Consider the following 15,149-nt stretch of genomic DNA (forward strand, 5'->3'; position numbering starts at 1 on the left):
GGCAAAGACAACATTAAAAATAGGGCTTTATCTCCTTATTCCATTGCACTAGCTACCATCTCGACAAACCAGCTATTCTTCCAAACGTCTGTGGTCCACTCGCAGCACCCCCAGAATCTGCTTTGGAAAATATTGTAATCTCTGAACGCATTCAAAGCAAGGGACACTGTAATGCAGCCTATTTGCCTATAATGCATTATTTATTTTCAACTGCTATATGAATGTGTTCCCCGCCATACTTGGTCTCAACGTCTCCCTCCCCCTCCTCCCTTCTGATCTGTTGTCTAAATCCATGCCTTTTGTAGCACTATTTTTTAAAAACAAATGAATTAAAAGCTCGAAAATGGAAGAAGAATGAAGAAACTTATCGAATGCAGCCTCAAGTATGCCCTTTCTCTATGTGACTGCAATCATAATTTAAAACAGAAACTTTTTTACCTGCGTACTTGTGGTCAAGATGGTGCGTGGTCTCGCCACAAGGACCCACTGGCCAGCGCGTTTAGAGACAGGAAAAGATGGGCTGAAAGGTGTTCCTAGGAAAATTGGTCTCTAGGATTGGACATTAACTCCATAGTTCAAATCACTCTGAAGCATTTGCTTTTGATTAGGAAACCAGGAACAACAATTATAGTGATTCCTTAAAGATCGATGGAGAATCCTTGTGTTGGAATCACATGTACAGCCCCCTGGCCACCTTCATTATCTTTTGTTGATTTTTCATGTATTGCTTCTTTTTTATCAATCTTGTCATGTTTGTCAACTTTAGATTAAAGTTTATCCTCTCCTACATGCTAGACCATAATCAAAATGTTTGTACCTAGACACGATGGGTTATCACATCTTGTCCAATCTCGGCCTGCAAAAGGAGCCGACAAACTCATTTTATTGGTATTAGCATGTGATTTGTGGCCTCAAACAATTAGTCACCCGCTTGGTTGGTCCTCTTTTATGTTGCCCAATGGCTCTAGAATTTAAATAAATTCGGCCGGCCAAGGACCAATCACGATTTTGTTAATGCCGTTTTTTTCCTAATCGGGAAGCATTCCTTATTAGGTCTTCTCTGTAGGCCATAGAGCCATGCATTAATCTGGTGCTGTCACTTTCTCTTTTTTTATTCTTGTAAATAATTAAATTCCCTTTAACCAAGACGTTGTGGTTTGTTCCACAGACCAGGCTAACCTGATTATTAATAATCTTAGCCTCAAGCAAGATATGCTAATGGTAATCATGTCATAAAAAGCAACAGGCAAAGCGATCGATCAATGCCATGACCAGTTGACGCGAGATCTATCTAGAATTAAAGCGGAGTACAGCTAGAACCCATGCAGTTGAACTAGATTAATCTGTGTGCCATGAACGCTTTTTCGATGGTTTTCTTCACTCTCTCTCTCTCTCTCTTTCTCTCTGAACAGTGTCAATAGCAACATTTATGCACTTCCATGAAGTCCAAGTCAACAAAATCTCAATGAAGGATACTATTTACTTTCTTTTATATGACATGATTGTGTTCTCCCATGTACCAGCTATGTGGGTATATTGAGTAATATTTTCACAGACATTGGAAGTGTGCCTTCACCATTTTTTCTCTCTTTTGAAAATCGGAAATCGCAGTATCAAGTAACTCTCTAGCTAGTACAGTAATGTTGGGTGTATGAGTCCCATATGCATTTTTTTTTGGTAACGAGAGAAATTGGTGCAAGTCGAATTTGCAGTTGCTCGAAATTTGGGAGCGTATTAATTTGAACTAATGTGTGATGAGCACGGTAATCCCCGCATATTCAGTGCCTAACCCCGACCCAAATACTGATTTAATCGTTGGCTTACCTATGAACAATTCATTCCGGACATCATGATCGCAGCTGGAATTTTGAATCCTAACCCATCCATTCACAGTCAGGAGGCTAGATGCAAAATACTAATTAAAACATGACAGCTTCATTATTTTTTCAGTAGCCCTACAATGACATAGAATTAATACATATCCTGACTTTCTTACACGAGTTTTTGAAGCGACGGACGCAACTACGATAAATATATATGGCTTTAATACTAGAATAATTCTTCTCATAGGTACGTAGTTCCTTTCGTTGGTCATGAAAGACCTAGAGATATGAATAATTGCGTCAGGTTGGCTTAGAGGCATGCATAAACAGTGTACCCTATTTTTTTGGGTCACTTGAGCGACAAAAGTACCGGTGCACAAACAGTTTAAGGATAAAGATACGTTCTAGCAAGTCCCCATGATCACCATCCACGAAGATGAAGCACCTCCGAATATTCTTCTCATGGGTATATGACAGATTGATCATCGATTGTAATATAATGAAATGAAAGAAAGCAAGACATAAAGCGATAGAAAGCACGCCCAAAAGGTCAAAGTTATCGGGAACATATTTGTGGTTACAAATGGATATAAATTCCAGGGTAAGGGTACTATTTCACCTCCCCCATGAGATTGCATGATATCTGCTTGAGCTATGCCCAAAGAAGGGTGTCTAATTAACTCTCCTGTAGCTTTGCAGTACGTACTAGTGGGTTCTTGACAATTGGACGAAAATTTTCGACAGACTGTTGGGAAATAGTTGTGCCATGAATGTTACTATTTCGAGCATGAAGTGGAGGACATGGAATCATTAATATCATCCATAATTTAAGCTTTGCGCAAAGGCCTTTCATTTGCTTTTATTCTTCAGTTCCGCTTTGGAGCGGTACCATCTGTTTTGGAGCATAAAGCATCACTCAATAGCCAACTTACACATCAGTATTGTACAAAAAGAATCCATGAATATGATTACATCAGATTTTTGCTCAAAATACTCTAAAACCTATTTTCCTCTCCAACAGATGCATGCTACCCACCAGACGCTACCGTTGTCACCTTTGATATTCTCCACCAGTCGTCGCCACCAGACACCCATGAATATGATTACATCAAATTTTTGCTCAAAATACTCTAAAACCTATTTTCCTCTCCAACAAATGCATGTTACCCACCAGATGCTACGACTGTCACCTTTGATATTCTCCACCAGTTGTCGCCACCAGACAGCCTGTTGCCACCAGCCAATTTGACGCTAGGCAGCCCGACACAACCATCCAATCCAAAGCCAACCAGTCTAACGCAGGCAGTTAGCCACCACGCAGTCTGATGCCACTAGGGCTGTACACCGATGGGTTCGACATCGGTTTCTGCGCCGAACCGAGATACTACCGACCTCTTCAAAGTCTTTATTAAACTGGCCGAAACCGAGAGTTTAGGGAGAGAAAACAGATCATATCGGTCTCGATTTGAATCAACGCGGTAGTCGGTTTACCGTAGACGTCATCTGTGAAAGAGGAGCAACTGAGGAAGAAGGTTCCAGAAGCGTGCCGTCGTCTGTCATAGATGAAGAAAGTAGTTGCAAATGGAAGAACAAGGGCGGGGAAGAAAAAAAGGGTGGGGGGTTATTAACTCATTTCGAAACGGCGCCATTTGGCTTTTTAATCCAAACGACGCCGTTCTATTATATTTTTTTTAAAACATTCATACCCTAAACGACGTTGTTTCACTTATTTAAGTGAAACGGCGCCGTTTTATATATATATATATATTTGAAAAAAAATATATAAATAGACCGGATTGGTCGGTTCAGCAGATTCCCAAGGGTCCAAATCGGCACCAAACCGCCGATGTCGGTTTTGCTTAATTTCCTCTCGCCCGCTGACCTATTCTTTGCCGGTTCTGTACTCCGACCATCGGTCTGATCGGTTCACGTCCGGTTTGGTCGGTTCCTGTACACCCTAGATGCCACCGACGGCCACCATGCAGTCTTTCCTTCTCTCTATATCTCTCTCTGTGTGATTCTAATTTCTTCCCTATTCTCTCAAACAAATATATTCCTTGCTTTCCAATTTATTGGTTACCGTTCCTTTTCTAAAGCTCCAAGAGACATCATAGCTAAAGAAGTCCCCCTTTTGATTTGAACTTTTTAAAGATCTCTCTCTCTCTCTCTCTCTCTCTCTCTCTCTCTCTCTCCAAGTCGTGTAAGCGATTGCAATTGAAGAAGAATATATATATATATATATCAAAGTGGTTGTTCTTTATTCTTCTTCCCTGCTTTTCTTTTGTTTTGTCCCCTACTTGTTTGTTTTAGTTTGAAGGAGATTAAATTTTGGGGTCAAAGAACCTACACAGATATGTAACCAGCAATTTTGGATGGCATAATCAATAGGATGCTTGAAGTTAGAGGGAGACCTCGGAAGCAGGTTGCAACTTTCTAAAGCAGAAATCCGGCAGTTTTGCTTCGTCTCCAAGGCTATTCAAATTTTACTTAATTCTTGGTGTGTGGATGTAATTCTTGGTTGTAATTGTGGAGAACTACTTTAAAGTGTAATTCTAGTATGCTCGGCTCTAATGCTTGGTTGTTTCTGTAGACAACTCTTCGTTGTAATTGTAGACAAATATTGTTAAGTATAATTTTGTACATAGATTACACTACAACAAATTTTGGTTTTTTCCACGAGGCAATTTGGTGGACATATCTGGGGGTTATGTGAGAAAAACATCTTTTCCCACCAATTCCGTTCGTGACTTGTTGGTGGCATATAATTCATGAGCAATAAACTTTTCGCATAAGTGAATTAAAAGGTGGGAAAAAATCACTTTTTGTCACGAGGCATCGGGGTGGAGAAACCTGTTTCCTTTCGTGACAAATTGACTTACTACCTAGTCCTTTGTGGTGAGAGGAACATCAGTTGTCATCAAATCCGCATATGCAAAAGCACTATAGCCATGGGCTTCACCGTCACTGGTGTAGTCGTATAAACATTTTAGCCACACCCATCATCGTGAGTATAACTCGTTTGGGATTAGGTGATCTAGTGATAAATAAAGGAAAGGGCTGGCGGGATGAACCAAGAAAGGGAAAAAGGGTCTCGCGGGGTATCGCGGGTATTATGCCCGGTGTTTCTTTTATTTTCTATCAATACCGGCCACTTTCAGTCATCGCAAAAAGCATACATCATCGTGGCAAATAAATAACTACCGACGGATACATTAATGTGAGACAAAATAACCTTTTGCGATGAAGTCCTTATCATGGCAAAAAAAAAAGTTCTACGTTAAAAGATATAACCCATGAGGACCAAGGGGTTATTTTAGTTTTTTTCCCTACTAATACAAGTGGTGGAAAAAAATATATTTGCTAGTGACAAAAATTCATTTTCCCACTAAATTATTCACACCGAACTAAACTCATGGTTAAAGGGTATGTTTCCTTCCCACGAATGGTTTTGGAGACAATTAGTGGATGTTTGCCACCCTCTTGTGTCATGGAAAAAGAATTCGTGGCAAAAACCTCAAATTGTTGTAGTGTTGGTTGTTGTAATTCTAGAAATAGTTTGATGGTTAGTGTATTTCTGGGCAGAGTTTGGTTCTAATTTTGGACAAATTATCCTATAATATTGTGGGCAGATTTTTGGTTATATTATGGATAGATATTGTTAATATTATAATCACAATCAATAGAGTGTGTCAGTGGAATGTAAAAATTTACATTATAAACATGTCTTGTACGTAATTCAAATTTACATTTCAAAATGTCTTACAAATATTACAACATTTTCAACATTTCAAAAAGACATTAACTGGATGAACATTACAAACAACCTAATATCTATATCTTAGCACTGTCTAGTCCAACTTCATATTTTGCTCTTGCAATCCAAGACTTAATTGAACTAGAATGAGTTTCTTTGCCTTTCATATTGCTTGATTCTGGTAATAAAAATGGCACAAAGTAATCAATAGTGTTGTCAAGATAAAAGCGAGCTGATGATGCCTACTAGTAGCTAGGTTGGTTGCAAAGCTACAGATACTTTGCAATTAGATAGGCAATCTGCAAAGCTACTGAAGGTACCAAACCATAAGAGAAAAGAACACTAATTAACACAACCACTAATAATGTACAGCTAAAAGCTTTGGTCTGAGCTGTAGCGAATAATTTACCGAAAGAAAGGTGGAAATTAATTATTCATCTATAACTAGCTATGGGGAAGTATAATTTTGTCAACACCAAAAAGTTACTTTTCCAAAAAACAATTTCACCAGGAAGAGGCTCATCAAATGGATGGTACTCAAGTAAATACAAGAACAAAATTAAACTTAACAATTAATATTGGAGGGCCGAATATACAGGTAATTAATCAAGGAGTTTAAATGTTACAATTTTCAAAATGTTTCTAAATCTCCAAAGTAAAACTCAAACTCATCATACACAACATTTCCCCATGTATTAACATCTCATTAACTAAAAGCAATCAATTACAATAAAAGGCATAAAGGCATGATCGTAAATATGATATCTAACTAGATAGGCCTTCAGTTTTTCTACTCAAAACAAGACCTGTAGTCTTAGTTGGCTACAAGACATTACATTCAAAGAGTTTTTTAAGTCAACATATTCCAAGAATTCAAGCTTAAGTATATGTGTCACGATATATTGTACATATCACCATAAGAAGAGATAATCTTCTTATTTGCTATCCCTAATGGGTGAACACTGCCAAAAACTTTTAAAATATCAACAAATTTGTCTCAAAAGTTCTAAAAATCTAGAAGTAGCATCATTGTCCTGCTCTCATTCAAAAACCCAAAAAGTGTTTTCCTGCAAAAAGACCCGATCTAATTATTGAGCACAAAACTGTCTAAAAATTGCACAAGACGATATTTAAGTAGTTCAGCAATTTACCTACATCCACTGAAGCCAAAATTCAGTATGTTTATATGAAATTAAAAATAGTCAAAAATTTCTCATGTTCACTCTCTGATTTTGCACACACTCACTTCACACATCAGAGCTCTCATTTTATAGAAGAAGCTCTTTTAATCAACTTGATTTCTGGATAGTGCAAACCAAATTTTTGATACCAAATGTTGCGCACAAACTTGCCCAAGAATTACACAAGACAATATTTAAGTGGTTCAGCAATTTGCTTACGTTCACTGGAGGTAAAATTCAGTATGTTTGTATGAGATTACAAATATTCAAAAATTTATCACGTTCACTCTCTAATTTTACACACACTCACTTCACACATCAGATCTTTCCTTTTATATAAAAAGTTCTACTAAATATCTACTAAATATCAATGATGAACCATCATTGATGAGGATCGAATATAGAGCTACAATAGCTATATAGAGGATGGTGCAGTGATGGACGGTGCAGAGCATTAAATTGGATGGTGCAAAGCTACGAAGTTTGAACTTCTACATTCACACCTAGGTGGCTTTTTCAACACTAATTCTGCATAACCATAGCCATTAGATATGTCCAGATCATACATTCCTAAAATTTGTACAAAAAAAGATAAAAAAAATCTGAACAAACGTAATGCATAAACATTTATAATAGAATTTCAAAAATATTAAAATACATGTAAAAATCTAGCCTTTCTTACCAATGATGGGGGGCTTCGAGAGGTTCACAATTAAGGTGGAGAGGGGCTTCGCGACGGGCTCTGGAGATGAGAGAGGGAGTGAGGAGATGAGGTTTGCGAAAAAAGGAGATGACTTAGATGAGGGTCTACGATGCAAACTGGAAGGGGCTCCAAGGCTATCTCTTACAATGTTGCCTCTTACAATGAAGTCACATTGGTGTTCCAATGGACTGCCTACGTGGGCCTCACTTATTGGTGGGTAGTAGAGAACAAGCCGACAGGTTTAAAGATTCCCTCTTTATTCTTTTGAGGTCTGCATGGGCACGTCCGGATGTTGTACGAGCCGAGTACTAAATGCCTCTTGCATCTATAGTCATACCTCGTGATTTCAATTTTATCTTTTTACGTACGATGATGGCGATCGTGGCTTGAAGAGCAAATGTACGTACCCGATCGATATTAATTGCATGTTTGTCGATGATAAAAGGATTGAACATAAAAGTGGAAAAATGAATGATTGGCAAAGACGGCTAGGTTTGGTAACTTAAAATTTTTATTTTAAATTTTAAATTTTTATTTTATTATTATAATTTTTTTTAATTTTTATATAAAATATAATAAACAATTCAATTTTTTCAAATTTTAATTTAATTTTTTTAAATTCTAAAACAATAATAATAATAATAAATAATATTTTAAATTTTCATCTCAAACTCAAAATTCTCATCTCTACTCCCAAACTTTTATCTTAAACTTTCCATATGTGCAATGACAGCTTGTACCTATCTAGATCAAGATATTTGCAAGAGGCCGGCGCTTATGACCTTATGTTGTCTCATGTTCTGATGCTTGATATTATCTTGATTTAATTTTTATAATTATCAAATCATTTTAATTTGAGATTATGTTAATTTAATTTTCATAATCGTTAAGATATTTATCTTATATTATTTCAATATAATTTTTCTATAAATAGACATGTCATTCTTATATTCAATAACCATTTAAAAAGTAAAGATGTAACTCTAAAATTCTCTTTCCCTCTTTTACCTATTCTCCTTTATCACTTGAACTATCAGTACCCTTTGACCCCCATAAACACATATAATTCTAATCTCATTTCTTCTCATCTCATGGTCACTACGTCAAAAACAGGAAACCTCATGAAGCCCAAACAATTAATTCCCAATATTACTAAAGAACTAAATTTTCAAGTCCTTCACGGAACAATAAGGCCTACGTTTTTTCTATATATATTTGTCTCTGTATACGTAGTCATGTCTAGCTAGCTGGGACTTCCTTGCGTGAGAAGGGATCAACATGTCAAAAGAGGCCATGGATAGAATTTAAGATCACATAATAAGCATTGCAAGAAATAGCGCCGAAACATCGTCGTGGTCTTTTAAGCTGCATTTTTTCCTGTTTTCAACATGTTTCACGCTCATGATTATACCCCTTAGATTATTTCTTTCTTTTGAATTAAAAGATACCAGCATTAATGAGGCGGCGAGGTAAGGCTTCGATCTGAACTCAGAAGCGCTCGGGGTCCGGCCGACTCCATCATTACAAGAAGACTTGGAAGCCGAGCCTTCCTTCCGGTAGGCATGCAGTGTTTAAAGCGAAAACTACCGTGCAAAACCATGATTCTGTACCGTGTAAAAAGGTTAAAAATACAATGCACAAGCTTCAAAGCCTTTCGAAGTGTCAAAAAGGGCCATTACCCACCATGCACGACTCTTAATTCCAGGAAACGTTTGAAGTGAAAAGTTGCATGTGATTACCAAATAGTTTAGAATTGACAACGATATGAATCTTTGAAACTGCGCCATATTCAATTAGGGTTAAGTCAGACCCACGTTCTTTCTTTAATGACCGTAATTAACCCAAATGTCACGTACAAGTAAGATCAGTACCCTGCCTTAACGGTCTGGTGATGACTTTTAATTCTGGATGGTTGAATAATGTCTCTCTATGCTACTGCATGCTGTCATTGACAATCTTCTCCACGTTACACCCAAAAGGCAACATGATATTAGGGACCACATTATGTGTTCGTTAAAGTGGATGATATCTTGGAGAGAAATTCAACCAAAATATAGATGTTCGATGTGCTGTAGATCGAATCAAGAGGATCATTTCATTTCATTTCTAACACTACCTCGTGATTCAAGATCTCGTTTAAACTTCTACTGCCTGCCCTGCACGATGTGGTGCATGCTAGCTATTATTGATTGAGACATGAGTTAGCTAGAAATCGAGAGTGGCTTTGAGCAGTTTACACCTCCGAATATACGTACGTATTAAGGATTTATATATAGACATATTATATGACATGACATGCACGTAAAACCTCGTATTTAGCAAGGAGGTTGGTAAATTATGTCCTATATCACCTAGGAAGCAGAGATTATTACCTAGTACGTGTAATTAACATGCAACAGCAAATTGGCGACTTACATCCATGCAATTTTTTTCTTCGTTTGCTTTCAACTTGCAATTTTCATATATTTAAACTCTACAATATTACAGATGTGAAAAGAGAGAATATATAATATTGGGGTCAATGAAGGGGACAAGGGAGAAGAGCAGGGATCGATTTCAGGATTTTTAACGTGCACGTTTCCTTTTTTAATTAATTAATTATTTATTTATTTTATCAATACACGTATTCCTACTATTTTCCTCGAGATGTTAAATAAATAAAGTTTCATTATATAAAAACAAAAAATATAGGATAAAAGTCAACGGTCAAAGATCTACATTATCGTCATTGTCTCCCACACAGACCACACTCCCTCACAAGCACACACCCACATTCTCTCACGCTCACTCACCCAACATTCCCAAAAACCCTCACAGTTACACTAAGCACAATGCGTCCCACTTGGGTGCGGGCCTACGTTCACCCTCGGTGCACCCGTCTTCTCCCTATTTTTTCTCCCATTGAGCAAGGTGGTCCCACTATTTCTTTAATCTTGTTTCTTTTATAAATTATTTTTAAATATTTTCTCTTTTTAAGTTGCCTTGGTTCGTGACCATCAGATCATAGTACCGGTCTGGGGGTTTGACTAGTCAAGCAGCCAGGTGTACCACTACACGTGCTTTATTAATCCCTATGTAGTAGACTAGAGAGGATCTTATCTTATACAACGAAGAGACTGATCAGAAGGGCAAAAGCGGGTGAACAAGTGGCGACAGCTGTGCACAGGCACGTGGCAAAAGTTTACACTTCCAGTTTCGTGGTGGACAATCAGATGATGTGGCTAGGAGGCAAAAAGTCTAAATCAAAAATGGACTTTTAAAATTAAAATTATTTAACCAATGGGATTAATCAAAATATTTTATATTAAAAAAATATACAACTAATTATATTAATCGAGTGTATAAAAAATACATAAAAATAATTATATATAAAAATTTTGTTATAATTTTAAAGTGTGAAACATGCATTTCTTTTTTAAAAAAATAGACCTCGCTTTAAAATATATATATATTTATATAAGACTTGAGTACTTTAAAATTATATATAGGATATTAGAATCTACTGTTGTGTAAATATAACTGTTCATAATCTAATCAAATGGGTTTCTAACTTTCTATATGTATTATATTTATCTCTCCTAAATTAATTACTAGCTTCTTTCCAATTAATTAATTTTTTAATTAATAACAATAATGATAATACAAGTGTCGGATAATTAGAATGGATAGACGGATTACTTTAATCCTACTGTTTTAGGGTATTTAAAAAGTATGATTGATGTTGTTGGCCGGAGAAGTAATGATCAATTTATTATTAAAAAAAGAAAAGAAAGAAAAATGCCCAAATACATTTATAGTATATGTAGTACATATATGATGATTGGCAGATTGGAGAAATGGTCAAACATGTTCAGTTATATATCAACAACACGAAATGGTTTGCTAATATGTACCTGCAAGTGTTGACATTGTGGGGCATTTAATGCGTGTGTGTTGTGTACAACTTTTTTAATTTGTCTTTGACCCAATACATGCAAGATAAATGATACAGATATGTTAGGTACCGACTTTTAAGTGATTTTCTACCTCCCACTGCAGCACCGGCCGGTCATGTTATCGGCGCCGGCCATGAGCCTCCTCCCCCCCTATGTGAAATGGAGAAGATTTTCTCGCACGTACTCTACTCGATCATCTCCTAAATCCAATCAACAAATCAAGCTCAAATGATTACAATTTGAGAGAATCTCTCCATTTATGTTTTTACATGTAAAAGTATTACAGTTATAAATAAATTTTAATAAAATTAAATTTATAAATTAAAATAATTTTATATAATATAATAGATTTATTTTAAAATAAAAATAATTATATAATTTAACGTATTATATCAAACTATCTCAATTTATAATTAATATGAAAAATAAAATAAATTTTGTTACACTCCTATCCCATTCACACCAACTTACTTTAATTTTTTTCTATATTTTTATTTTATTGAAATCATTGGCAAATCAAGAAAACCCAAAACAATTGCTGCTACAAAACGTTGTTAAGGTTGTTAATTCCGCTTCCGCACTGGTCACACATACAGGCTAGCTCCGACCAAATAATCCGAGTGAAAGAGTAGGCACAGAACTTTCATTTTGTACACGTGTCAATCTATCAAGTTAGGCAGCCAGCTGGAGCTGTCCCATTTGGATACTTCAACAAGAAACATAAGACCACCCAACAATTTTACCGTACGCAGGGCACAATAACACATATGTCAGGAACGCCGTTTTTCGTTACGGGGAAACGCAATCGGGTGCCGGTAGTTTGTGAGACACCCAGAGTACAGGCACGCATGTAACCGGTGTATCTAGCTGCGTGTTTACCGGATACGGCTGGTTAAGAATGCTGGGTTTGTACCGTTGAAAGTTTGAAACACCTTGAGAAGGTGAGTTCAGAACGGCATCCCGGCTTTGACCAACGGAGAACTGGCGTATCACTTGACTTCGAGTACGAGACTGGGATTTTTGCGTGATTGTTTTGTTCGAGTGTTCCTAATATGACTAATGAATGTATAAAACTTCTGTGCTTCTTAGCGTCATGGAGAAACAAAAAGATATACAGCTTATTATTTTACATTTGTGCCCTCGTTGAACTGTTTGTTTAGTTCCTAATCCCTTAGGTGAAGCACGGTCAGCTTCATACTCTGTTCTATATAAACCCACTTACCGTCTTTCCTCCTACCCCACGCACGATACCATCTTCTCTTTTATAACGAACACACCCTCTCTCTCTCTCTCTCTCTCTCTATTCCAAAAACTTCGAAACTACCTCTCTTTCACGGTTCCAGAAAAGGGAAAAAAAAAAAAAAAAAACCATGCCTGAGGCTCCAAACTGTTCATTGAAACCCACAGATCACCACAATCTTGCAGAGAAGAACAAGAAGACTCTTCAGTTCATTGAAGATATCACGACCGACGCTGATGAGGTTCAGAAGCGAGTTCTTTCTGAAATCCTCTCTCGCAATGCTACCGTAGAGTACTTGCAGAGGCACGGCCTCAAAGGTCACACTGACCGCGAGACCTTCAAGAAAGTCATGCCTGTGATTGCCTACGATGATATCCAAGCGGATGTCACTCGTATCGCCAATGGCGACACTTCCCCAATCCTCTGCTCAAGCCCCATTAGTGAGTTCTTGACAAGGTATATATATGATACAAGTCATTTTTTCGATGCTCGATTGTTTGTTTGAACTGCCTGTCATTTCTTTGTATAGTTTGGCTTTTTGTGAATGATTTGGCTAAATGGGTTATTTTCTGGGCACTTTTTGGCTTTGTAGCTCGGGGACATCGGGAGGAGAGAGAAAATTGATGCCCACAATTGAAGAGGACATGGAGAGGAGGTCACTGTTCTATAGCCTCTTGATGCCGGTGATGAGCCAATACGTTCCTGGCCTAGACAAAGGCAAAGGAATGTACTTTTTATTCATAAAGTCCGAGGCCAAGACGCCTGGAGGCCTTTTGGCTCGCCCGGTACTCACTAGCTATTACAAAAGCTCCCACTTCACAGAAAGGCCCTATGACCCTTACACAAACTACACTAGCCCAAACGAAACCATCCACTGCCTTGACTCCTACCAAAGCATGTATACACAACTACTTTGTGGCCTCTGCCAAAACAAGGAAGTCCTAAGGGTTGGCGCAGTTTTCGCCTCCGGCTTCATTCGCGCAATCCGATTCCTCGAGAAGCATTGGGCTTCTCTTTGCGACGATATTAGAACCGGAACCATCAACGCCCAAATTGCTGACCCTTTAGTCCGAGGGGCCGTCATGAAGATCCTCAAACCTGATCCCAAGCTTGCAGATTTTATTGAGGTCGAGTGCGGCAAAGATTCTTGGCAAGGAATCATAACTAGGTTGTGGCCAAACACCAAGTATGTGGATGTGATTGTGACTGGGACCATGTCACAGTACATTCCAACTCTTGATTACTATAGCAATGGCCTCCCAATTGTGTGCACCATGTATGCATCCTCTGAATCCTACTTCGGCGTCAACCTTAATCCTCTTTGCAAGCCTAGTGAAGTTTCATACACGCTCATTCCCACCTTGTGCTATTTCGAGTTTCTGCCCGTCAATAGAAACAATGGGGTCATTAACTCTCCCTCCCTGCCCGAATCTCTCAGTGAAAAAGAACAGAAAGAGCTGGTGGATCTAGTTGACGTCAAGCTTGGGGAAGAATATGAGCTTGTTGTTACAACTTATTCTGGTATATTTGTCTTTTTTATAAATCACCTGCAATTCAACCATATAGTTTCAAGTTTTTTTTACCATAGTGGAACTTGGTAATTGTGCTCTAACGTACATCTGATATTGTAGGATTCTATCGCTACAGAGTTGGGGATGTGCTTCGAGTGGCCGGATTCAAGAACAAGGCCCCCCAGTTCACCTTCTTATGCCGGAAAAATGTGGTCCTCAGCATTGATTCTGATAAGACTGATGAAGTTGAGCTGCAAAATGCAGTGAAAATTGCTGTGAACCATTTGATGCCATTCGATGCAACTGTGGCTGAATACACTAGTCACGCGGACACTGCAACCATCCCAGGCCACTATGTTCTATTCTGGGAAGTTACCCTCAATGAGTCAACCCCAATTCCATCATCTGTATTTGAGGACTGCTGCTTGACCATGGAAGAGTCCCTCAACAGCGTGTACCGCCAAGGCCGTGTTTCGGACAAGTCGATTGGCCCTCTAGAGATAAAGATTGTTGAGCCTGGGACATTCGATAAGCTCATGGATTACGCCATTAGCTTAGGCGCGTCCATAAACCAGTACAAGACCCCGAGGTGTGTGAAATTTTCACCCATTGTTGACCTCTTGAACTCGAGGGTTGTGTCAAACCACTTTAGCCCCAAATGTCCCAAGTGGGTTCCGGGCCATAAGCAATGGAACAATCAGGATTGAAGGAAATGAGGGACTGCGCACTAGAAGTCTTGGTAGCTTTCAAGGAGATTCACAATAACTGTTATCGTGATCACGATCTCAGGGAAAAACTATTTGTCATTTTTAGGTTAACCCCGAGTTTTTAATGTCTCCTGTTTTTTTTTTTTTAAATATTTTTGTCGTTGTCTACTATGCATAGACTTTGAATCACCCCATGTACAAAAATTGTTCCTGTTTCGAGGAAAGCTTCTCTTATTTTCCTTTAGTTCCTTTCTCTATATATGCCAGTCGTTTCAGCTGTTGTTTCTTGCAATAA

The 15,149-nt window shown here is 38.0% G+C and overlaps 1 protein-coding gene across 1 annotated transcript; it reads left to right on the top strand.

The window, feature by feature from the left end:
- Positions 1-12,620: 12,620 nt before the first annotated feature.
- LOC122288982 (indole-3-acetic acid-amido synthetase GH3.6-like) lies at positions 12,621-15,149 on the top strand. Its single transcript, XM_043095832.1, has 3 exons — positions 12,621-13,092; positions 13,229-14,157; positions 14,268-15,149. The coding sequence occupies exons 1-3, from the start codon at positions 12,767-12,769 to the stop codon at positions 14,852-14,854; spliced, it is 1,842 nt and encodes a 613-aa protein (XP_042951766.1). The 5' UTR covers positions 12,621-12,766; the 3' UTR covers positions 14,855-15,149.

Source organism: Carya illinoinensis, chromosome 12 (genome assembly GCF_018687715.1).
Source record: "Carya illinoinensis cultivar Pawnee chromosome 12, C.illinoinensisPawnee_v1, whole genome shotgun sequence".
NCBI lineage: Eukaryota > Viridiplantae > Streptophyta > Magnoliopsida > Fagales > Juglandaceae > Carya > Carya illinoinensis.